Source organism: Desmodus rotundus, chromosome 10 (assembly GCF_022682495.2).
Source record: "Desmodus rotundus isolate HL8 chromosome 10, HLdesRot8A.1, whole genome shotgun sequence".
NCBI classification, from domain to species: Eukaryota; Metazoa; Chordata; class Mammalia; order Chiroptera; family Phyllostomidae; genus Desmodus; species Desmodus rotundus.
In genome coordinates this window covers 85,369,188-85,394,513 of record NC_071396.1, presented here as the reverse complement: position 1 = coordinate 85,394,513, position 25,326 = coordinate 85,369,188, and the positions used below count along the sequence as shown (strand labels likewise).

The following is a 25,326-nucleotide window of genomic DNA, read 5'->3' as shown; positions in this document are numbered from 1 at the left end:
CTCACTGTCAACAACAGATAGATCATCCAAGCAAAAAATCAACAAGGATATTGTGGCATTGAATGACACCGTAGATCAACAGACTTGATATTCATGGAGCATTTCACCCCACTGAAGCAAAGTATACATTCTTTTCAAATGCACATGGATCATTTTCAAAGACAGACCACATGATAGGACACAAAACAAGCCTCAACAAATTCAAGAAAATTGAAATCATATCAAGCATTTTCTTGGACCACAATGGCTTGAAACTAGAAACGAACCTCAAGAACAAAACTCAAAAACATTCAAATACATGGAGAGTGAATAACATGTTATTAAATAATGAATGGCTTAACAATATGATCAAAGAAGAAATCAAAAAGTACCTGGAAAGAAATGAAAATGAACATACAACAACCCAAAACTTATGGGACACAGCACTCTAAGTCTTGAGAGGGAAGTTCATAGCAATACAGGCCTACCTAAAAAAGATAGAAACATTTCAAATTAACAACCTAACCCTACATCTACAGGAACAACAAACAAAGCCCAGAGCGAGTAGAAGGAAGGAAATAATCAAAATCAGAGCAGAATTAAATGACATAGAGACTAAAAAAACAATTCAAAGGATCAATGAATCCAGGAGCTGGTTCTTTGAAAAGATAAACAAAATTGACAAACTTTTAACCAGACTCATCAAGAAAAGGAGAGAGAGGACCCAAATAAAGAAAAGAAATGAAAGACAGAAGTAACAACTGATACCACAGAAATACAAGGGATTGTAAGAAATTACTATGAACAACTATACGCCAAGAAATTGTACAATCTGAGTAAAATGTACACATTTCTAGAAACACACAATATTCCAAAACTGAATCAAGAAGCAGCAGAAAGGCTGAATAGACCAATAACTAGCAAAATTGAAGCAGTAATCAAAAAACTTCTGGCACACAAAAGCCCTGGACTAGATGGCTTCACAGGCGAATTTTATCAGACATTCAAAGATGAATGACCTCCTAAACTTCTCAAACTGTTGCAGAAAATTCAAGAAAAGGGAAGACTCCCAAACTCTTTTAACAGTAATCCCACTGCTGGGGTTATACCCTAAGAATCCTGAAACACCACTTCGAAAGAACGTATGCACCCCAATGTTCATAGCAGCACAATTTACAATAGCCAAGTACTGGAAACAGCCTAAGTGCCCATCAGTAGATAAGTGGACTACAAAACTGTGGTAGATTTACGAAATGGAATACTATGCAGCAGAAAGGAAGAAGGAGCTCCTACCTTTTGTGACAGCATGGATGGAACTGGGGAATATTATGTTAAGTGAAATACGCCAGTCAGTGAAAGACAAATACCATATGATCTCCCTTATAAGAGGAATTTAATGAACAAAATAAACCAACAAGTGAAGTAGAACCAGAGACATGGGAACATGGAACAGACTGACAATGGCCAGAGTGAAGAATGGTGGGAAGAAGGGGAATGGACTAGTCAAAGAACATGTATGAATGACCAGGGGACATGGACAATGGTGTGGGGATTGACCGTGGGACCATGGGGTGGGTTGGGCAGAGGAGGGCAAAGGGGGAGAAACTGGGACACCTGTAACAGAATAACAATAAAAAGAAAAGAAAAAAAAAGGAAAAGTCCCAGTTTTGTTATCAGGTAATTTTGTACATCAGAATACAGGTAGGTCACAATACAGATCAGTGTCTCCACTTGTTAGAACAAGCCTCACTTCTACCTAGCTTTGGAGCACATGGTGGCCTCCTCGGCCTCCCACTTCTAGTGCTTACCAGAGTCTATTCCAAATGGACTTTCATCTATCCCACAGCTTCCATTAAAGATCCTGGGTGTGTCCTGGCTGGTGTGGCTCAGTGGATTGATCACCGGTTCCATTCCCAGTCAGGGCACATGCCTGAGTTGCAGGCCAGGTCCCCAGTAGGGGGCGCATGAGAGGCAGCCACACATTGATGTTTCTCTCCATCTGTTTTCCCCTCTCTTCTCCTCTGTCTAAAAATAAAAATAAAATAAAATCTTAAAAAAAAAGACAACAACAAATCCTGGTTGTGATTACTGATAATTAGAAGAGTAGTCTGAGGAATGATGTGTCTTCCTTATTTTCTTCATTTCTTCTACATTTATTGCTCAACTACTTTGCATGAGATACTGGGTTAGGTGATGTTCTAAATGAAGGCAGGCCCTGAGTCACATGGGCTTAGAGTCTGGTAAGGCAAATAAATGAACATATATTTATAAAGCTTTGTCCCTTCATCAGGCCAGGCGAGGGCAAAACTATAGCATTGGAATAAACTTGTTAGCTTTACACTAATCACAGTCGCAGACTTGCAACTTAGCATTATGCTAAGTGGTCACATGAAGAATGACTTTGTGCTTTTCTAGAAAACAAAATAAAAAACTATCCCCTATACTGTTCAATGCTCATAATACAGAGACCTTCACAATGGCTGGAAAAACATGTTTCTGCTGTTGAACAAGTACACTTGTTTGTAGTGGACAGTGAGAACCAGGAAACTAAGTTTCACATGAAGTTTTCAGTATCTTTCATTAGCCTTGATTTGGGCTTTCTGGTAAAATTATGCCCTTCTTATTATCCTGTTAAAATATTTGTATCTCTCTCCATCAAGGAGATTTCTTGGATCTCTTTGCAACAGAGGGGAAATATTTCTCTCTTCTCTTATGCTAATCCCCCAAAGGAAGTATTTTAAAAAAAGTTATAATAAATTTTGTTTTTCAGAGGACCATTGTTCCCAAATTGGCTATGAACCAGTGAAGAAGTTCTCACTTCCCGCTGCTCCAGTGTTCTGCAACCAGACCTGGCCCAATACTCTTGACTTATGTGGATGAAGTCTCAGGGGAATAGTTTGGGCAGGAGGTGGTTCTTGGAGTACATCATATCCTTGCTTCAAGGTCTGATGTCTTAGAAAAAAATTGGTACTGAAAATTTCTATTCACCTTTCCATAGCCTCCCAGTTTTCCTTTACGAGCTCAAATGTTAAAAAAAAATATTCTAAAGTTTAATATGTTACACTACCAGGTGTGAGGGCAACCAGAAGACACCAGCTGGAATCAAACCAAAGTCAAGGAACTGAGTACCACTCCTTGGATGAATTTTAAGTGCTGGCTAATGCCAGATCTAGAGGGGCACATCCCCGTTCACTTATCCCCGGAGAGAGGGAAAAGCCAGCTTTCTGAAACTCCTCCCAGAAGCACATTATCTTTTTACAAGTTGGAAACTTCTTGTGTTTTCCCTTTTCCTGTTGATAGCATACCCTCCTTTCCCCCCCCCCCCCAATTTCAGCCTTGCCTGCAGATTTTTTTCACAAAAAGGCAACTCCCTAGGTTATACTTCTGGATGACGAAGTGCTCCTGAAATCAGTATTGTGTAGATTAAATGTAAATAAAAGTTTTTGAAAGTTGTAAAGGACTATACAAATGTTAAGTTATTTTCCCCCAATGTCTGGAATTTGGGAGGAAAGAAAGAAGGGGAAGAGGAAGAGAAGGAAGGAGAAGGTTATGGATTTTTGACCTTGAGATGCTTATAAATTTGTGGTGGAGAGGCAGAACAAATGACCCGAAATGGTACTGGAAAAGGGGGAACTTCACTCATATAGTTACGGCCTTGCTGAGCATTCTAATTACTAGTCAAGTTTGCCTTGAAGTGGCCCTAAAAATTACAATCCTTCTTAGTGAGACATTAATTTTGTTGTTAAGAGAAAATAAAAAACAAAGAAAATAAGTGGAAGAAGGCCATATCTGGTGCATTTTTTGAAAGGATCCAAATACATGCAAGTTTTCTGTCAATTAGAAGAGGAATTTAATCCCTTGGTAACTCATCTTCTATTTAAGTAAAAAAATAGCTAAAAATTAAAAAATTCTTTATTACTTAAAAATGCCAGTTGGTTTAAAAGTATTTCACATTCAATTCTTGCAACTTTTGATATAGAAAAACATAACTCTGACTTTATTATGTCAATTATAAAAGTAACTCATGTTCATTTTTGATTATGCAGAAATACAGATGGAGGAAAGAATATTTTAAAAATTTGTCCAAAAAGCCATTACCCAAGGACAACTACTGTTAACACTTTAAGTATTTTCTGTCATTTTTCTTTTTAAAAATCAAAATTATGCTTACACGGTCTAAAATAAATCAGTTGCCCTAAATTCCCTTTCTCAGAAACAACAACTGATTTTCAACTTTTTTTTTAGCTTTTTCATTTAGCATTTACCTCTACAAAACATCTGGTATTGATGATTGATTGCAAAGCGTGGTGCTCTGCCACACCCACCCATGGGACCTGTCAACTCCGAGACTGGTCCAGCACCCCAACGCACTGTGTGGGATTGCTAGGGAAGGCTTTCTCAACCAGGGCCAGTGGTCCCCACCGTCGTCCCGCATCCGCTGCAAAGGCCTCCGCAGAAGCCGAGATGCCCAGGTGAGGCTGTAAAAGCCTGCGCTGCCTCAGGCTCCTCTCGTTTGCATCACCGGGCTCAGCCAAAGTTTCTGCAGGGGCCCATGCGGTCCCGTCGAGAAAAAGCACAAGGCCCGGCCTCACGCCCAGACACACCTGTCCAAGAGTGGCCTGCCACATGCGCCCGCCACTCTAGGGTCCCCTCCCCAGCGCGCGCAGCGGGCCCCTGAGCCCCCCAGGCCCCGCAAGGCGGACGGGCGCGCCTGCTTACCGACGTGACGCCCGGCCGGTCACAAGCAGGGAGCGGTGACCCGTGGGGTCGCCGGGACGTGGAAGCCACAGAACGGCTGAGCCTTGAGCACTGCAGGGGCGACCTGGAGCGCTCCCTGGGCACCGCGGGAGACCAGGGAGACGCGCTCACGGGCCCCTGGAGCCTGCAAGGCGGTCCGTACCCACGGTGGGGGAGGATCTCTCGCGAGACACAGGCGAGAGGCGGGCGAGACTGTCCACCGTGAGAAGAGCGGTCCCGGGCCTGGCGTGGCCTAGGCCCGGCTGGGCGAGCGCGGTGCCACCACGTCAGTGCCTTCTCGTCCTTCAGTTTAGGCATCATCTAGGGACTCCTCGTTATGGAAGATGAGAAGTTAGCTCTCCCCCTCTCCCATGTACACATTCACATCCCATCTCCTCTGTCCCCAACCGAGCTGCGTGTGGCTTTGTTGATAGGTATTCAGTGCTTACATTATTTTTGTTAACATGCGTATGCTACTTGGACAAGAGAGTCAAGACTGAGCTCTATGGTGTACTATGATCACTTCTACTTTTCTTAAACAACTTGGTAATTAATAATTATCTTGTTTTTCTTTTCTATTCCTTTTCTAGGTATAAACAGGAATAGGTTCAGGTTTTGTCGGCATGAACATTATATAATTTGGGGGACTCACTATGAAAAGGAATACAAGTTACAAGTTTTCAAAAGGTGGAAGGAGCCTGGATCCCTAATTCACTTTTTGGTGGAGAGCCTGTTCATCAGGAACTCCCCCTTTGGGCCTTCTGCTGTAGGCAGCCATTATTCTATATGGGTTTGTTTTAGCAGCTGGTATATCTTACCTAGTTTACTCAGCACAGTTCGTTCTTCCTCCAAGGTGCTATTTTTTCCTCTTTGTTTTGGTCTCTGTCACTCATGTTAAAAAGCTTTTCTCAAATGTCTGGTTATACTTGGTTGTCTGTTCTTATGTAAGAGTCGGGGGGGTTCTAAATAGTTGATTGGTAGTTTTGACATCTGAGCTTTTATGTAGGGTGCTGTGGTTGGCTCCACGTTGGCGTTTTTAGGGCTTTTCTTTGGAGTGGGGGGATTAGTTAGATTCTGCAGAGAGGACTTTTTCATCTTGTGCCTGAAGAGTGAATGCCCAGTGTTCTGTGTGTCAGAGGGGAAAGCCAGCTGCAGGGTCTGAGAATTTAGAGTTTATACCACTAAATCCCACTTGTGTAATAACGTTTTCCTTTCCACTCTGTCATTGCTAATGGAGTTGGATCGATTCCCTCATACTTATTTTCTCATTAAATTCATTTTTCTGTGAGTTTTCTTAAAACAAAAACTCTTGCCCCCATTTTACGAATGAGGATTGTAAACTTCACAAGGGAAAAAGGGAGAGGTAGTGACATCCAGTGAGCTTCCATCATGTTCAGAAGCCTTGCTAGGTACTCTACAGGTATTGTTGCCTGAAATTTAGCTTTCAGAACAACCAATAGATAATGTCAAACAAACACACGTCACCATAAGATGAGAGAGAGATTTTTTTAACTTTACTTTTATGTATACAGAGGGCTGGAGAGAGTTTTATAATGTAGTCTTTCTTCCTGTGAAATATAACTGAGGCAGATGACATGACAAAATCAATAAAAGAAAGGCTTCTCTTCCAAAATTAACAATTAGAATACCATTTTCATTTAAAAAGTGCCATCCTGAAGAGCTAATAGGGGGGTGTTAACTTGATCGTTGTCGAGTTATTGTGCCTATAACAATATGTGAGCTGTCAGGGCTGTCTTCGTGGGTCGCTTTCCCCAAATGGGCATGAAGGAAGGGGGTTGGCCTGTGCGGGATTATGGAGGTAGAATTCAGAGTCCGCCCTGTGGGTTTATTATGCTGCACAAAAACTCCCCCAAGGCCCTGAGAGGAAAAGCAAACAGGAATTTTCACTCAGTGTTCCTCGATATTTCATTCAGAACATAGAAATTGGGAATAGCAAAGAGATTCTTCAAATGTGGTTGAATTAACTCAATTCAAAAAACACACATAATGTGTCAATTCCTTGTTCTTACCTTACCTGACCTATTAGCTGCTTTCAGTACAGTTGATCATGCCTTCTACCTTGAAGCACTTAACATGATTCAGCATCCAGGATACCACAGTTCCTGATATTCTTCCTAACTTTCTGGCCACTCCTTCTCAGTTTTCTTTATCATCTCCATGTTGACTACGCCAAGATTTACAGCTCTTTTTAGACTTCCCTCCTGAATTCTAGGCCTAAGATTCTAGATTTCTAACACACTACTCCCTCTTTCCTCTTGGATGTCTATCAGGCATCTCAAATGTATTATGTCCAGATGTGAGCTCCTGGTATTCCCCCCATCCAAAGCTTGCTCTTCCCATGTTCTCTAACTCAGTAATGCAATTCCTTTCCCTCAGTTATTTGAGCTCCCAACTGGTAGAATCTTCCTTGTCTCCTCTCTTTCTCACCTATACATCCAACCCATAAAACAAACCTGTTGATTATACCCTGAAAATATATTTTACTGGATGGAAATCTTTATTTCCATCCAGTAAAATTAACTACATGGGCAAATATAAAATTGAATTTATTGTGTGATGTAGTGGAGAATATACCTTGCATCATTGTCCCTTGCTCCTAGCATGGAACTTCGAAAACCCTTGGAATTTCCTGAGTGATAGGAATGTTTTGTGATGCTAATGGTGCAAGTCTTTGTGGATCCCTAGAATGCTGCAGAATGGGGGGATGGTCCCCGAAAGGAGGGCCTTGTGATTAGATGGTTGGCAATTTGGACCAGTGCAACCTCCAGGAAGGGGAGGAGGGCTGGAGATGGAGTTCGCTTGTTTTAATGAATTATGCCTACATAATGCAATCTCAATAAAATCTCTGGACAAGAGGCTTCCTGGCTGGTGAACAGGTTGATGGGATGGTAGTGTGCCCAGATTCTACAAAGAAAAGGCACAGAAGCTCTGTATCCTTCCCCTGCTCCCTCAGGTCTTTCCCTGTGTATCTCTTCATTTAGCTGTTTCTGATCTGTACTCTTTATTTTAAATCTGTAACAGAAAGTGTAGTGCTTGCAGTGAATTCTGTGAGTTGTTGTAACAAATGATCAAACCTGAAGGGAGAGTGGGAATTCCTGAACTTACAGCCAGTCCGTCAGAAATGTATGTAGACTCGGAGACTTGTGACTGGCATCTAAAGTAGGGGGCAGTGTTTAGGAGGAACTTGTCCTTAACCTGCGAGGTCTGTGTTAACTCAGGGTAGTGTCAGAATTCAATTGCAATACACACACTTGGGGTGGAAATGGAACGTAACTGTATTTTTGCTTATAACATCACTTTTTATTTCCTACATGATGTAAAGATAGGTGCATAAAATTAACTGTAAGTCTGTTATTTGGCACAGAATGAATAAAGATGAGGACAGATGTGGGCGAATGAACACTCTTCATTACCGTAAGGAGTTTGTCCCACATGCCAGATGAGGAAGACTAGAGTGTGTGAAGAACTCCCTCTGCCTAGAGGTCCAGAGCAGGCACGCCGGAGCACACACCTTTTTCCCTGGTCTACTTTCGCTCACTTCCCTGACGGCAAGAACAGATGTTTGCCAGGAAAGGAATTCCAAGGAAAGCAAAAATAAGTTACTCTTTGAAGTCTGGAAGTGGTCTAATGGGCCTTCCCTAGATATTCTCAGGGTGTAGCTGTTTTCAAGCAAGAGTAGCCACGAAGAGACTTCCAGAAAAATGGAATGCCAGAGAATCCATTTACCTAGTACCATTTGTGTTCCAACAGTTGTGCTTGCCTGAGATTTATTTGTACAGCCCTTCTCCCATGGGGTGTAATAGGAAGACGAGAAAGCGAAGGAGCCAGGACCAGGTGTGATTCCGCCCCATTTGACACAGGAGACAGCAGAACCAGAGATGGAGAATATGCATGGCTTGCATTACTGGTTTGAACCCATGTTTTTTTTGGTTTTGTTTTTACTGAGCCCATTAGGGTTGGGAGGAGGACCAAATATTCTTATTATTGAACTTGACTTATACACCTCCAATATTTTTATTAGGTTTTCTTTAAAATAAAGCAAGCAAACATATCTCCCAGTGTTCTGTGGAATAATAATGCTTTCGAGCATCTTTACAGGCAAAAAAAGACTCCTTTGTTTACTGAGGGCATAGAAAATTCTCATTGTTAGGCCCTCACAAGATGTTAGCCAACCCAAATGGACTTGTTGTGAAATCAGAGAGACTGTACAACCCAAGTGTTTCATATCCATCCACCCGTCTGCCCATCTACTCTAAATATTTGGGTTAAGGAGCCTGGAATAGAGTAACATGATAAAAAAAAATCATCCGTTATCCCATGATTGATATATATTTTTCTGGGTATTTTTCTTTGCCGAGTCACTCAAGTATTTGTAACACTCAGGTCATTCTTACGTAGTTTTATGATCTAATTTTTAGGTTGACATATGTAGATATCTTTCACATTGATAAATATATCTCTATATCATCATTTTTATGGCTCCTTAGTATTCTAGCCTACCGTATCATGCCATGAGTAGTCTAAGTGCTCCTACCTTATTGTCCATTCAGGCCAGTTCTAATTGCATGTATATCTTTGGGGTTTCAAGTATGTGCATGTGGGGGTGCTTTGTCATAGCATAGTAGTCCCAGTGTAGTCTGTGGCATCATAGACCCAGAGGGCAGGATCCCAGGTTCCTGAGGTTCCCAGGGAACCTCTTCCTGGGTGTCTCTCCTCTGTTGGAATGATGAATCTGAAATGTTGCCAGCTTCTCACTGGCACTGGCCCTATCCCAACTTGGTCAGTCTGCTCTTTTGGGCCCACTAGGCTCATAGAATTTACTCCTGGGTGAGTCCTTGTACCATGGAGACAGAAACCTCAACTCTTGGGGGAAAAGCTTCTTTTCTGACAGCATCCTTAAATCCACCTGCTTCCAGTGCTCCTGGTATTGTTTCACTGCTACAATGTTAACCTGAGTGGCCCTAGGCAACAGAACTTCCATCATGTCCATGCCCTTAGACTTGAGTATCTTTATTTGCTATTTACAGAATCCCCAAAGGTCAGGGACAGATTATTGTATCTTGTTTACCAGTAACAAGCTCCCTAGAATTTGTCTTATATAAAAGAACCCTATAGTCTTCCATCGCAAGTGTTGTCCTCAGACAAGTATTAGCTTCCCTGAGAACTTGTTTGAAATGCAGATCTTGGCCCTTCCCACCCCAGAGTCCCTAAATCAAAAATATAACTTCAAAGCACTGCACTATCTCCTAGCTGAAATAGCACCCTGGACTTGTCATTCTATTCTCTGAGGACCCAACTGAACCTAATCCTGGAGGGCTAAGATTAAAGCTGGACTCCAGGTTAGAGCTTCTTAATAGGGTGCACACAAGATCCCTTGGGGATCTTGATGAAATTCTGATTTAGTAGGTTTGGTTTAGAGCCTGAGGTTCTGCATTTATCACTTGCTCCCAGGTGATGCTAATGCTGTTGGTTTCTGGACCACATTTTGAGGAGCAAGGGAATAATACCATTTCCTAAAACGTTATCAACCCTTAAGTATCACCTGAACCACTTATTAAAAATACAGATTCCCTGGCCTGACACTAGACCTGCTATATCAGAATTCACCAACTCCTCTGGTGACTTTTGCAATTAGATAAAAGTGAGAAATATTGAGAGAGGGAGATCAGAGCTATCTGTGGTCCCTAAGAGATGAAGAGATGAGGCCCTGAGATGCAGCTTAAAGAAATTTGGACAGGCACTGATGGGCATGCTCTTGTCTCTCAGCCTCCAAAGGGAAGGGGGATGTGTTTCCTATAATGGCCATACCAGGTCAGGATTTGCCCCTGTAATTGATGCAAAGCTTCTTAGTTTCTTTCTCTGAGTTTTTACAGCATTTTCATGGACTCCAAATGAACCCCATACTCTGTGAGCGTAGGTTTGCAGCACCACTCCAAGTCAGAGTTCCCCAAAATGCCATTCATGGACTGTTGGAGCCAGACGCAGATACTGCTAATGGTTCTGTAAGGAATTGGCTCTTTGAGCAAAGAAAACATACAACACTCCATTGCATGGGAATCACAGAGGTCCTCTGGGTAAAAATGAGAATGTAGGGAGTGGCAGGCAATGCTCGGAGTTTTCGTCCCTTCCTTGGAACTCTTGTGTCTTGTTGCTATCACCACATTGACCTCCAGGTGCCGATTCTCCTTTCTCACTAGTTCTAGCACGAGCAAGTCAAAAGCACTAGTTCATTTATTCATTCATTCAACATGTTGAGCATGTATTTGCCAAGAAATTGGCTAAATGCTGTGGATTCGAAGGGTCAAATAGAGTAACATAAAATGCTTATGTTATAACAGTATCAGATAGAAAGTAAGCACTAAATATGTTAGCTGTTAGTGTCTCAAATCCACCCCCACATTGACTATAAGAAGGCTTTCCATTAAAAGTAAAATCGTGTTCCCAAAGGTGGGATATTTTGCCTCCGTTGCTTAATACCCAATTGACAGATCCTGCTTCACGCTGCAAATACTGACTTGGCTTTCTCCTTTGAACAGGCTGGTTTCATGTTACTCTAGGAAAGATTCGCTGAAACTAAGGAATAAAATACACAAGATATAGTATTTTTAAAAACACTTTTTAATGAAGAAATAATTCCATTCCAAAATATAGACACACAATTAAATAGTTTAATCACTTCAAAATATAACATGTCCCCAGGAGGTTCCAACACACACACACACACACACACACAAAACAATACTTAACAGCAACACCAAAACCCCATACAATAGTAGTTTTGTTACAATACCAATGAATATTGTGAAATCTTCAGGGTTTCTGAATTGGTTACTTCAAATGCTGTCAAATTACAGTAGTCATAATTAAAAATGTCTTACAGTTAGCCTCAAGATGTCACACTTCTGAATTTTTTCTCTTTTTGGTTCAAAAATAAAAATGCCCTTTTTTCTGAGGACACGGTGGAGTTCTTGTTTGTGGCTCCTTGCGCGGAATTGAACCAAGGTGACTGCAGCAACCAAAAGTTGCCGTATTTACAATGTTTATCTACAGTTAACAGCCAGGAACTAATAAGGGTGGACAAAGATGACCAAAATGAAAGCGGACATCAGTGCTAAATTATGATGCAACAGTTCGGCTCATGCACACTAAGAAAATACATAGTATATCACAACAAAGGCCACGCTCTTATGCAATTAAGTTCACATTGCTACTTACACATGAACCTTCCCTGCCTTGTCATTCGAGAATCCATTTTTCACAATCTCCAGCACATCCCCCTCTGACCAACCAAACTTACCCCGACTTCCGTCCTGACCAACCGCAACTGATTCCTGAATCCCATATACAGTAGATTTCACCCTCCTCCTTCCCTCCATTAACATGGTGCTGTGGAGGAGGGCTGGCTGTGTTAATTAGCCCAGTGCTCATTAATAGGCCATCATCTCTGATGGAAATGCATGTGCAATTCATCGTGGAACAAGAAAGAAACACCCCCCCCCAAGATGTAATTGTATCTAATGGACAGGCCAGGTAAAACCTGCTGGGTTTGCTCTTAGAACAGGCCCCAAAAGTAAATTTGGAGAGCCAAGGAAAGAAACCCACCAAAAACCACAAAAACCCAAAACAACACACGCCACTTTGTCTCGATTACAGGACAAGGGTGCTTGAGTCTGGTCTCAGTGCTGACGTGGAGCTAAGAGAAAGAAAAGGTGGCTGGTTAGTCAGGAACTGGTCATTGGCAGCAGTTTCTAGAGACCTTGCAATGGCTTTGCACGAAGGCATCAACAACCATGTGACGGAGTTGGCAGTGAACGCTACAACGAGGGGGAAGATTATCAGCAAAACAGTTCAAACCTTAGACAAACATTCTGTGTAGAAACACAAAGTGACAACAGAGGTCAGCTCATTCCAGTCAGTGGCTGCATGCCACTTGCTGGGTCAGAGTTCTGAGTTCAAGAACCACCTGGCTATGAGTTAGAGCTGACAGCAATGTAGGTAGCTGGGATGTAGTGGTTGTTAAGTACTGAGTATGAGGCACCCGGGACCACCTGCTCCATCTAGAGAGGTATGGTTTCACAGAAGATGGGCAGTGGAAAGGAGATGAACAGTAAGATATACCAACAAAACCCGCGATAAAATCTATCTGTGCAAAAAATCCGAGAACTGTGCAGTTGTGCCGCTTTGGTGTCAGCCTGTTCTCAGGGACATTTGTCAGACTGGTTCTCTGGAAGGAAGTATGATTAAGTATGTCAGTGGATAGAATGGACTCCTTACTAATGCCAACCAAGAGCTTAACTATCCCTAAGGCAAGTGATTTGGTTCTAAAGGGCAGCCAGGAAGATGGTTTCTGACCAAATGCAGAGATGGGAACATCTTGGAGCCCTCTAGAGCTGGAGCTGGAAGATGTCAGGATGTCTGCTCTCAGTTGGGTACCCACTAACTACCACGTATGCGGGGTGGGCGAAGGTTGCTGCCATCCCTGGAAGCGAAATCAAATTGCTGAAGTTTTAAGGTTGACACTGAGCTTCTCTTGTTTATTTTGAATAAGGCCTTTTCAGAGATTTTATTATACAACTTCATTCTAAAGCAGTGGTTCTCAACCTTTAGCAGGCACCAGAATCACCTGGACGGCTTATTAAAACACAGATTGCTGGGCCCCACCCCCAGAGTTACTGACTCAGTAGGCCTGGGCTGGGGCCCAGGAATTTGCATTTCGAAATAAATTCCCAGAGGATGCTGATGCTTTCTGGTCCAGGGAACACACTTTGAGAGCTCCACTGTCCTAAAACGGTGTTCTCTTCTTTCTTTTAAAGGAGAATCAGGAATTCCTGAGAAGCTGCCAATTTAAATATAATGCATCTAATATGCTGCAGGACTTTTATCTCATCGAATCTGGAAAAAGGCTATTTTTTCAGTTCCCAAGAGTTCCTAAGGGAGGTCTTTAGCACTCCCCCAAATGGGTCCTCATGAAGGACCATCAGCAGAGTCTTCCATTCTCCCTTCTTTGACATTTCTTTTGCACACCAGCTTTTCCCTGAGTGCAAAATCCCAACTCAACTTAGCAGAGGCTGTTTCCTTTCACGTGACCACAGAAGGCTGCATGCAGAATACCAGGTAGCCAGCTAAGGCAATAAACATTCAGAAATAAAAGGAGAGTGAACATTTTTGCAAGCGCACTTTTTAAGCCTGTACAATTACAGCTGAAGGCCTCCAAACAACCTGATAGGGAACTTGTGGATGAGCGGTGCTGTTAGAGACATGCTCCCTAAAGCTAAAACAAGAGGAACAGGACCGTGGAAGAGCAGAGATCGCTTTAGTCTGTGTGGGGATCTTATGGCACCTGTGGTTTATAAACAGCTTTAGTAACGACTATTTCAAAACATAGTTCACAGTTTTTAAGAAGATCTGTGCTGATTTTAAAAACTAGATTCTATAGAATTTGAATGTTGTCTGTTTTTGAATATGACATCTATTTGGAAAAAATATTTACACTAAATTCTATGGCTGATTTGCTAGAGTATCTTGAAAGAAAACAACCTCGAGTTGGAAAGAAGCCCCAAAGACTGCATTTTCTTGGTGTGTTTGGTTCAAGTCACTGCTCACAGAGACTTGGAGACAATGGCAGTCAGTGTAGGCCAAGGACCCTTCTTGGCTTCCGGGCTCTGAGTCTGTACACCCAGGAACCAAATCCATCCGGGTCAAGAATAATTGCAAGTGGTTGTTTTTTCCCAATTGCTGTGGAAAAAATGTACATTGTGTAATAAACTGTTTTGCTAAAATCTCAAAGAATTCAGAAATCAAACTTCCAGCTATAAACAGTATTAATATTGTCATTGTAAACTGAACAGGTTCAATATCATGTGCAAAGGTTTAAAATGCTTATTAATACTGCCATCGTGAGTAACAGCAGCATAGGTTTTCAGCTTGTGGTTTTTTTGTACGTTTTAAACCAGGGATGAGCCATGTTACAGAAGATGTAGTTGATAAGTTAGCTGTGAACCGAAGTCTTTTTTTTTCTCCTTTTTTTAAAACACACACAACTATGAACTACAAATCTTAGAACAAACTGTTAGCTGCACTACAGTCAGTGGAAAACGTCTTTAGGGGAGGGGGTCTGTCAGGAGCTGCTGCGTGTGGTGGCTCCTCTCTCCGGTGAGGTGGCTGCCAGGCTGCTGTCTTCTCCTCTGTGTGGGTGGGTGCAGCGCTCCCCTTCATCATCAGCTCTCATGTTATTTTCATCATCTGTCTGACTATAGTTTGCCTGGGAATAAGGAATGTGTAATTTGTTTTTAAAGATGAAAACTGTTCTCTAAGTCAGAATTAGGAAGCTAAGGATCCCCCTTTTCCCCAACACACACACGCACACACACACACATTCTCTCTCTCTCTCTCTTTCTCTCTCTTTTCTCTCTCTCCCCTCCCTTCCTTTGAGAACCAGGAAGGAATGTCCTGGGACATGGTGTGCTATTTATTGTACCTTCTGAAAGAGAGGACAAGAATCCTCATGCAGAGTCTCTTGCTCAATGGGTATCTGAAAGGTAAAGCAGTGCGAAGCTGTCCCTTGGACAGGGAGGTAAGAGCACACTGACTCACCATCAGAATACCATGCTAATTAAAATTTAAAAAAAATCCACTTTTGATCTTCAAATCCCCCAATTTCTGAAGTTAGGCTGTGGCTGGCCAAGGAGAGTGAAAGACCACGTGGCCAGAGGAAGGAAAAGGGAGGAATCCAAGACTCGAGCAGGTTAAAATGGAGTTTTGGTGTACGCGAAGTTGAATGCTAACCCTATGGGTACTGTTTCTTCCAAAGCGGCTAGTTGAAAATCAGTAAAATAGGTTTTATAGGTTTTGTGTTGATAAGTGCGTATTTATTTTCAAACAGGCCTAAGGCTCCTTTTCGGCAGCGGATGGGTCCCACCTCATGACCCTTACCCATGCGCCAGCTTCCTTCCTGCCGGTGGAAGCCTAATTGGCTTGGAGCTGAGGAAGTTGGTTTAGGACACTTGGATCAGAGATGCATATACTTTGGGATAATTTCTGGTCGTGCAGTAGAGTCAGACGGTCAAACAAATAGATTTCAATGCCATAGAATGCTCTAAAATTTCAGCTGTATTTCTTGGCTACATCAAGAAAAATTACAGGAGGATAAAACTAGCTACAAAGAAGAAAAGCCACTAGCTTCTGCAGGGTTTTAGCAGGTTTTAAGTGAATTTCGCCTGAGTGGCTGATTTAGTAACAGCCCGGTTCGTGTTAAGAGGCCTGCGTAATGCCAGGTAGGTAGGTATAGTATGCATTAAGTGGCAGAGGCCACAGCTGTATTAAGTTTTTCCTGCCAAATTTGTTCTGAAGATAAAAAAATTGCCTAAGAACTTTCAAAGTACCAAAATATTTGGCTTTTAGGTACAAGAACCAAATGCCACTTTTTATCTGGATTTATGTCAAGGATAATTTATTAGGCTTTTAAAAAATATATTTTTCTAAGTAACTACTGATGTTTAAATAACATGCAGAACAAAAATAAATTGCTGGGGCTAAGAGAAAGAAAATGCTCTTAAAGGGAAAAGCTTGCTCCTTTGGGACTAGATTTGTTATAACTGGGGAGAGTATTTTCAGAAACAGCTCCTGAGATTTTTTTCACTGACACATTACGATGTTATCAGGTGTAGCATTCTTCAGTCCAAGGGCGGGGGGGATACATCAGGGTCAGTAAAGTTCTTGCTTTCACACCAAAAAGGCCTAACAGCTCCAAAAGTATATATCATAAAAGCAACTATGCCGTGATTTTTTACTTGCTTAATAATCTTAACCTGAGGACTGAGACAAGAGGTATGTAGTGTGTGAGCTTGAATGTATTCTTTACTAATTGATGCTATTTAGGAGATATATATATCCCTTTTTCAATTTAGCAGCCAGACTTAGGGGACTCCATGGCTGGAAAAGGCTGTGTAACAACAGTAGATACAAGCGGAGCTAAATAACTGTGAGAGAGATACTCATTTAGGGCTGGACTGAGGGACATCTAAGGGGCCATTAGCTGGAGCCAGAGAAACCATGTAGACTTGTGGGACAGTGTAGCTGCAGGTGTATTGAATCATTGTACCTAGCTAGGTCCTAGCCTTGGTTATTAGAAATAGAGGGAGCAAGCTGGTTCTGAGTCCCAGGGGTGCCTATACACCTACATTATAACTATAGCAGCTTCTAGTGATTAAATCGCTTATAAAGCCCTGAGCACAGAACCAGGCATGTATGAGTGCGCTCATTAAAATTACAGTGTGCCTGCCACTTCGTTAAGCTCTTTAAAAACTGTATCTCAGCGAGGACAACCGCTCTATGGTGTAGGTATTATCACGTATGTCGTAGAGAGGGCATGGAGGCTCATCGAGGTTTAATAATTTGTCCAAGGTTACGCTGCTAAAATTTGGTGAAACTCGCATTTGAAACCAGGTCTATTGGAGTCCGCAGCCTAAGCCTCAGACCACCACCCTCACGTGATCCTGCCAGCCAAGTGCTGTTCTTTCTCCATTAAAAAATTACTGGGGACCTTCCATGTATGTAGGTGGGACCTTGGGGGGAAAGGATCACCTGCCACCTAAATGATACTTTCATTGTTACAGCCGCCTGAATTCCACCAAGGACTTGAATTAGCTATTCCAAAAATAAAAGGCTGCAGAAGCTTTCCTCTATGTTTTGCTTCTTTGGTTTTTGCTTTTGTTTTGGTTTTGCTTTCACTTGTTAAGGACACATTTTTGACTTATTGGGCCCTGAGGACAGCATTGCTAAGGAGCTGACTCATCTCTGGAAGTGCTGAGCAAGCTTGGACTTTTCCTTCTCAGGTGACAGAGAGGCTCAAACTTGGGTGCTGTGAGGGATTGGTGCTGTGAGGGATTGGTGATGTGATATCGTAGTCACAGCATATTTCTGGGGCACATCTGGTGTTATAGAAGTTTCTGTGCCATTTTTTCCTAATTAACAGAGTTACAAAGTCAAGTCCCAAGGTTGTTTGCCAAATCTCCGCTGGATTGTAATGAAATACTCCATAGACTGGGATGATCCTTTGACGAAAGCAGGGAAGGAGGGTTATTTTATCACAGAGAAACACCTTGGAGAGAGTGACTGTGAATTCGGGTTACAGGTTATGAGAATTCAGTGTACAGTGGCCACATTTCCTCCTAAATGAGAGGGTACTTACTTGAGAGGAGAGTGATAAAAGGATATTGTATTCAACCTTGCAAGCTGACCTGTGGGTGACAAAGGACAACAAGAAAGGTGACATGTCAAGTCTGTGATGCAGTCAAGCTGGTGAATTATTTGGTTGGAAGCCATGCACAAAGACAGAGAAAGAGAGACGCCAATGAATGACAGTAGCATTCTGATCCATGAAACAACCATACGCTCACAGAGCAGTCAAGGAAAATCCCTTCAGCGTTCTCCAGGGCACCTGTCTTGCGTGGGGACACTCAGGCCTGTTATATTCTCCTAGCCCCTTTCTTTGCCTTTCCCCTGAAGTCACTGGGCATGGAAAGGAAAGAAGAGAGAGAATCAGCTTAAGATTTACCAGAGCTGGCAAAAGCTCCAACTGGATCTTAAGCTATTAGTAGAATTTCCCTTCATTTCACTCATATACGGTGAAATTTCTAATTCATTAAAACAAGTAAACCCTAGGATTTCAGTAACTGTTGCCACCTGAATCCAGAAACTGATATGAGCTCCAAGAGGGAGGCCCAACAGGTGCCTCCATCAGCATGAGCCAGAATATTGATTCTTTAACCACATCTCTCTCACCCTCTGTACGGCAGAGCCAAATGAGATATGTATGGAACGCCCCCCCCCCCCCACCCCCCTGAGTTCCCAGAGATACCCTGGCAGCTTCATCCAGGCTGATTTTCTTCTGTGGATGGGCCACAGAGATCACAAGGAAAGAGCCTTCCCTATGGGTCTGTACTTTAGGGACTTCGACTGCTTCTGCAGCGTTGAAGCACAGCGTTCCAGATGCAGTCAAGCCACTGCTTTGGCTATTTTTTTGTATAACTAGACCAACATTTTACTTGCTTCGGAAATGTGGTTGTTAAACCAAAAGGGCAAATGGAACATTCTAAAGAGGCAAAACTTGTGTTTCATACTGTTGGAGTGGGGTTGGTGGGCTTCAATTTTCCTTTTGCTACAATCTTCTTGGGAAAATATTTCAAAACTTAATCTATAAACATAGGAGAAATCAAAGATCATTTATTCTCTTGGCTTCTCTTTCTTTCACTCACAGAGTAAAAGAGAAGCTACTGCTGACCTAAGAAGGTGGAAAAAGTTCTCTGGCCATTGGACAGAAAGCCTGACAATAAAATAACCCACTGGGACCTGGGGAGTGGCTGGTCTCAAACAGGCAAACATCCCTGAATCCCAGCACCCCAAGAAAACATGGGTGGATTACAGGGAAAGGAAACATATAAGAAAGACAAGTATGGTACTAGAGCAGTCTCCATGGGGACAAGGGATTCCCTTTAGGATGAGTTACTAATTACACTTATTCCCAATTGCGTGTTATGTTGAGTGAATTCTCAGATGGCTTAATACAGTCCAGTATAAATGACAATCTGTCCATCCACACTCTGCTGAACCCAGGGCCTGTGGTTCCCCCAACACTTCTTGGTGAGACTTATCGCTTGCCTACTATTTACATCTGGTATGAGATAGGTGGGGAGGGAGGCTGAGGACAAATGAGTCAAGGGAGGAGGGAGATTTATGCTTATTCAATTTCCTCATGCCTTGTCCTCTGCACCCTTTTCCCATCTATGAGGAAAAGCATCTTCCCTGATGATGTTGGAGGAGTATGGACTGTTAGTCACCCTGTTTCTGCTGATGTGACAAGGGCCTCCTTGCACTTTCCAGGTCGGAATTTATAGTACATGGTGAGTGACAGCTATAAGAAGTATTTGAAATTTTTAGTGTCTAGAATACATGGACTAAGTAGTCAGAATATTCCAGAAAGGGAGGGTGGAAGGCAGGAGAAGCCTCTGATTTTCTTTTGAGTAATGTAGGAGACCAGCTACGGAGGGACTGGAGCAGAGGTGGGTGGGGGGTGGAGTGGGCCTGGCTGCCAGTACCTGATAGGCTTCATCCTGCAGCTTCTGCTTCAGGTATTCCTCCATCTTGAGCTCGTTCTCCAGCTGCCGGACTGAGTCGTTCTCATAGTTCTCATCCTCGGGCCGCACATAGGGGTCCCCATCTTCTGTGACCCTGGAAAAAACCACACATGGAGTTTGGGAGGCACATTTACTTTGTCCTCCAATTCACTTCTTTGCTTCAATTCACTTCAACGCAGCATCTTCTGTTACCTAACATAAAACTTAAAAAAAAACCACAACAACAACCTCAAATATTTGGAAGTTTAGGGAAATACATGATCAAGGTATTCTCATATGTGATTTTTCTATGGCACTCTGGGGATCATTGATCATTTAATTTTTCTAGGGTTTACAAGTTGCCCTTTAAATGTTTGTCAATCTTAAAAAAGCCAGGCTTATCTTTCAGACGGATATAGTTTTCCTAATCCGGTGGCTTTCCTTAAATGGAATCCGAGCACACTTTCTATAAGGAAAGTGAGCCCTCTAGTGAAATAAAAATTAAGGACATTTGCTCATAACAACCCACGTGTACAGGAGTTTGGGCCAACATGCTTTATTTTATAGTGGAATCGCGTCTCAGCATATTGGCCAATCAATGTGAGGAAGGCTAATACTTTAATCCATAGGTCTTGACCTTAAAAATATATACTAGCTCTTAATCTAAGAAATCCATTTAAATTGTCCAATTTCACTGTGATATAAACAGATAAGAATGACCTGACTCACTATGTGTGACTCTTTCTCCATGTGTTCATCCTAATATATATAAAGTTCTTAGAACATAGATTCACTACCTGAATTATATGATTAAAATACTCCCAGGGTAAAACATAGGAGATGTTTAGATAGTATAGATAGTAAAACATCCCCTAAAATTAAAAGACTAGTTAAGGAAAAGTTTCTGGATGGGAACTTAAATGCCACTGCTCATGTTTATTTATATCTGTACAACATGTTCTCATTATTTTTAGAGGTTTGGGGTCAAGATAAATAGGTCTGTGAGGCCTCTATGAACTCTCTCTCCCCAACTCCTGCAGCAGTTGTTGGAAGCTGGAACTGCCACCGGCAGACTGGTGACAGTAGAGTGAGGTGACTTTAGCTACAGTCTTGGATCTTAGGGTTGGAATGAGAAATTTTAAAGTAACCACCATGTGAATGCTTAATTATAGAAAGCCAAATAGATATGTGTTTACCAGACTAAAGTGATGAAAATGACTTCATCATTTTGAATAACAAACAAATCAAATAATTCTAAATCACAGAAGAAGGGACAAGAGAGAAAACTGAGATTAAAAGCAGCAGCCCACTGCCGTGTTAAATTGTGTTATAATGGTCTTGTTCTGATCTTAGGCTCTACCTTTTCCCAGTTGCTTTCAAAGCATGTCTATTTACAATTCCTCATTATTACTGGTCTTTTACCCACTGCTTGGCCTGGGAGCCAAAACACCAGAAAGGCCACTGTTTAGTTTCTTCTTTGGGTCTTTAAAACAGTTTTGGGCCAGTTTATTTTTGTAGACTAGTCTGCAGTACTTTGCACATTAAGCACCATCACTCTTCTGTAGTTTTTTGAATGGTTAGCCATTCCCTTTTCCAGCCTTTCGGTGAACCTCTGCCCACACTTCTCCCAACTCCATGTGCCTTGCTCTCCCGAAGGCCCCACATTCTTGTCTTCCTTTGTTTCACTCTTTCTCCCTCCGAAGCTGGGCTCTGCAGCCCTGTCCTAGCTTCACCTTGTCTCTCAGCTTCGGCTTCCTCTGTCTACTTTGAGCTGCTCCAGCATCACAGAAGTCCAGTGCTGGCATTGCTGGTTCTGCTGGCTCCTACCCAGGACCGGAAGCCTAACTGAGTGAAAACCTTTGCAAAATGTCTTTTGAGAGTCAGATTTACACACATTTAATAAGTCAACCAAATTGTGTTTCTTTATCATGAGATTTTATACATTTACACTTCTGTGCGGCATAACAATGTTTTGGTCAAGAACCAACCACAAATACTACCGTGGTCCCATAAGATAATGGAACTGAAAAATTCTTACTGCCTAGTGGCATCGCAGCTGTCATCACATCAGAGTGCAGCACATTACTCATGCGTTTGTGGTGATGCTGGTGTAAACACACCTTCTGCTTTGCCAGGCGTGTAAACGTATAGCCCGTACAATTACATATAGTACATAATATTTGATCACGATAATACATGACTGTGTTACTGGGTTTTGTTTTTACTATATATTTTAGTGTTATTTTCTACTTATAAAAAAGTTTGCTGTTAAACAGTTTGCTGTGTTATGGCAGCAGCAGCCCCAGACGTCTCATGTTTACTTTGTCTTTTGATTGCATCATTTTCCCTTGTGCTTGATTCCACCTCATGTTTTAATGAGGCTTAATCTACAGGGACATGCTGTACAGGCTCATAGCCTAGAAGCTATAGGCTTTACCACATAGCCTAGGTGCATAGTAGGCTATGCCATCTTGCTTTGTCTAAGTGCACTTTGTGATGTTTGTACAATGATGAAATTGCCTAGTGATGCATCTCTCCGAACATATCCCTGTTACGAAGTGGAGCATGGCTGGACTCATTTCAATTCCAATTGCTTATGTGATGTTCATCCCCACCCGAACAGAGGTCTCTCTAGCATCATGGGGTCCTCCAAGGGCAACTAAAGAAAATTCAGAAGATAGTATGACTTATCTCCTGAACCAGTCTGTGAGTCCTGGAAGGCTGGGAGAGATATATATTTTTTATCACATTTTGTATAAAACTAGCACAGTACCTTGGGTGACAGTACTGTGTTAGTTACTGTGTCCAATAAGTACTGGTTGGTTTTGGTTATTGATATCCTCTGGAAATTGTGAGGGGGGGGAAGTCATAATGCCAAATGTAAATGTAGAATTCACCTACCTCTTCTGTCAGAAAAGGAAGCTGCATCATCTCTTCAAAATGAAGAATGAAGCTAACACATTTTCTTTTTCCTATGCTCCCTACGGTGTTCTGTGCCTGAGAAAACAGCCCAAGCAGAAGATACTCACACGTCGCTGCGCATGGTGCTTGGTGTGGCTCCGCTGTGAATGTACCCGGGTTTCCGGGCATGGATTTGTGCTAGAAAAGCCTTTTCCGAGGTTGGTGACGGAACCAGATCCTCAAACTGAGTCCGTCCGAATTCAGAATCCACATTACTCTCTGTTTCACTCCCCACCTCTGGGAGGTGCGATAGAAGGAATAAAGAACAACTTGTTAGAGTTTTTATGACCGGCAAAGAAAGGGTTGGGCTTAATATGAATCAACCTATGCTATATAAACCATTAACCAGTTATTGGATGTAAGAAAAGTGTTTATTTCAATTCCAAATGAGAATTGAAACTCGACATGAATTACTGTAAAACTCTTTGCTATACAATATAGTTTCTTTTTTTAATCTCAGTAATGTAACGAGGAATCTTTTTTGTCTTAATCATTGAAAACTCCTATTCGTGCTCCTTTATAGAAGTCTCCAGTAAATCTGTTACTTTTGCTTACTATTACTCTAATTTAGGAAATACAAACCTAAAGTATTACATTCACTTAGTGTTTTGAAGTATTGTAAGAGTATTAACTAATAATACTCGAGACTTCTACAATAAGAATAACTTTTTTAGTAATCACTTGCTAGGGCCGTCCGTGGGTACATACCACTAACCGTGATATATTCACTACTGTCATTTTTATCCTATTCGGTAATCTTGTTCTAGAATAGCAGCAACAAGTTCATTACTTTAATTCTTATTATAGAGGTTTTAAGAAATTTAAATCCAGATTTATTTTAATATTGAAATTTTATTTCTTATAGCTGTTATAATCTCAAGTACATGGCCGTAGTCCTGCCGGGCGAACATCTTGCTAAGTGCGCCTTAAGGAATAGATGAGATGCTCTAGAAACTGGTAAGACAGTTATTTGAATAGTCATGCTGTTAAAGTTTTTAAAATTCTGTATAGTATTATTAGGATAAAGGTACAATTTTGTGCTATTTATAATATGGGCACATCTTTCTTTAGAGATACTGCAAAGCTGAATAGCCATTGATTCCTAATGAACAGAGTATAAATTAGCAAATAAAACATTTGACCTCAAGAAATAACTTCTGCATCATGTCACTTTGGACTATCATAGATATTAACAGTGACTATCTGGTTTCTTGAATTATAAGTCTATTTTGATATTTTTCTCCACTTTTCTAAATCATTAAACTACCTGCAGTAACCATATATTAATAGTCTTATCCTCATCAAATATAAACATTAATGTAAAAATCTGAATATAGCAACAAAACACCACATAGATCTTTAAAAAATCTTTTCATATCCAACAATGATCAGGTCTCTAGTAGAGGCCCTAGTACAATCCATTTGGGCCCCTCTGCAGTGAGCAGACAAATGGGAGGGGACCAGGGACGCACCAGAATTCAGCTCTTTCACAAGAGAGGACATGGTGTTAGTGATGGAATCCGCTGCCACTAATAAGTCATTCCTTAAATTTCTTCTTGAACCTTAAGTGAAGAAGAAATGACAATAAGTAAAAAAAATCAAAGCTCTTCTTTGTTCAAAATGTTATGCTGTTTATCATTTCCATTGCCATTCTAAAGCAAGAAAACTTCCAAGACTTCTCCTGTTTAGATGTATTTTGGTTCATTTCCTTTAAAAAAGTACATTGTGCTTAGGGCAGTGGCCTCTGATGTGGGAAGACATGGCAACCAATGGGGGTTCATATAATTTATTGTCCAAATTGGGACAATTTTGGAAGTGAAAGGGGGAGGTTTAATAAGAAGACTGGGTGACAAACGGGGATGGCCCCTGGTAAAGCAGCGTGTGTGGTCACCCTTCTTGAGAATAACCCACACAGATGAATAGTCTGCTTTCGGCGGGAGAGCTGCACCTTCCTGGCTGTTACTATCTCTCCAGCCATTCGCTGATGGCTGAGTCCACTGGACTCGGACCTCTTGCAACACAGCCCTGTGTCCAGTCAGGCCTCCCAGAGCTCCCCTTCCCATCCCAGGTTCTTCCTGGGAGTGGGAACCCTGTGCACTGAATGCCCCAGCATATGGGAGAGAGGCAAAGATTCTTGCTCTGGCTGCCAAGACTGGGCAAAAGACGTGAGTCTGTCCGGTACCTTGAACTGGAACTCATATCATGTTTCTTACTTTTTATTTTTTAAAACATTTTACTTAATCATTTTTAGAGAGAGGGGAAGGGAAGGAGAAAGAGAGGGTGAGAAGCATTGATGTGAGAGAGCAACATAGATGGGTTGCCTCTCGTAAGCAACCTCTACTCCCCACCCCAACAGGACTGAACTTGCAACCCAGGCATGTGCCCTGACTGGGAGTCAAACTGGCAACCTTTCGCTTTGTGGGACAATGCCCAACCAACTCAGTCACACCGGTCAGGGCTGGACCGTGTTTCTTTATGGTAGAGAAAGATTAGTATGATGTTTCAGGCACACTCA

At 41.9% G+C, this 25,326-nt stretch overlaps 1 protein-coding gene and 1 long non-coding RNA gene across 12 annotated transcripts in view; one reads left to right on the top strand and one right to left on the bottom strand.

Annotated features, from left to right (window-relative positions):
• Window positions 1–11,339: 11,339 nt before the first annotated feature.
• DTNA (dystrobrevin alpha) overlaps window positions 11,340–25,326 on the bottom strand; it is a 348,472-nt gene continuing 334,485 nt past the window's right edge. For 3 of the 11 annotated variants that reach the window (XM_053913093.2, XM_071219534.1, XM_071219535.1), the window contains 5 exons: window positions 24,284–24,373; window positions 22,880–23,048; window positions 19,833–19,965; window positions 17,927–17,975; window positions 11,340–14,998 (listed from right to left, as the gene is read on the bottom strand). In XM_053913093.2, coding sequence (XP_053769068.1) covers window positions 17,958–17,975; window positions 19,833–19,965; window positions 22,880–23,048; window positions 24,284–24,373 — 410 coding nt within the window. In that variant the 3' untranslated portion in view covers window positions 11,340–14,998; window positions 17,927–17,957. The remainder of the gene's footprint in view (window positions 14,999–17,926; window positions 17,976–19,832; window positions 19,966–22,879; window positions 23,049–24,283; window positions 24,374–25,326) is intronic. The other 8 variants (XM_071219536.1, XM_071219537.1, XM_071219538.1 and 5 more) reach the window with 4 other exon arrangements.
• Window positions 19,476–23,768, top strand: LOC123478701 (uncharacterized). The gene is made up of 3 exons (XR_006654000.2): window positions 19,476–19,637; window positions 22,860–22,969; window positions 23,677–23,768. It is a non-coding gene; the product is annotated as an uncharacterized lncRNA (long non-coding RNA).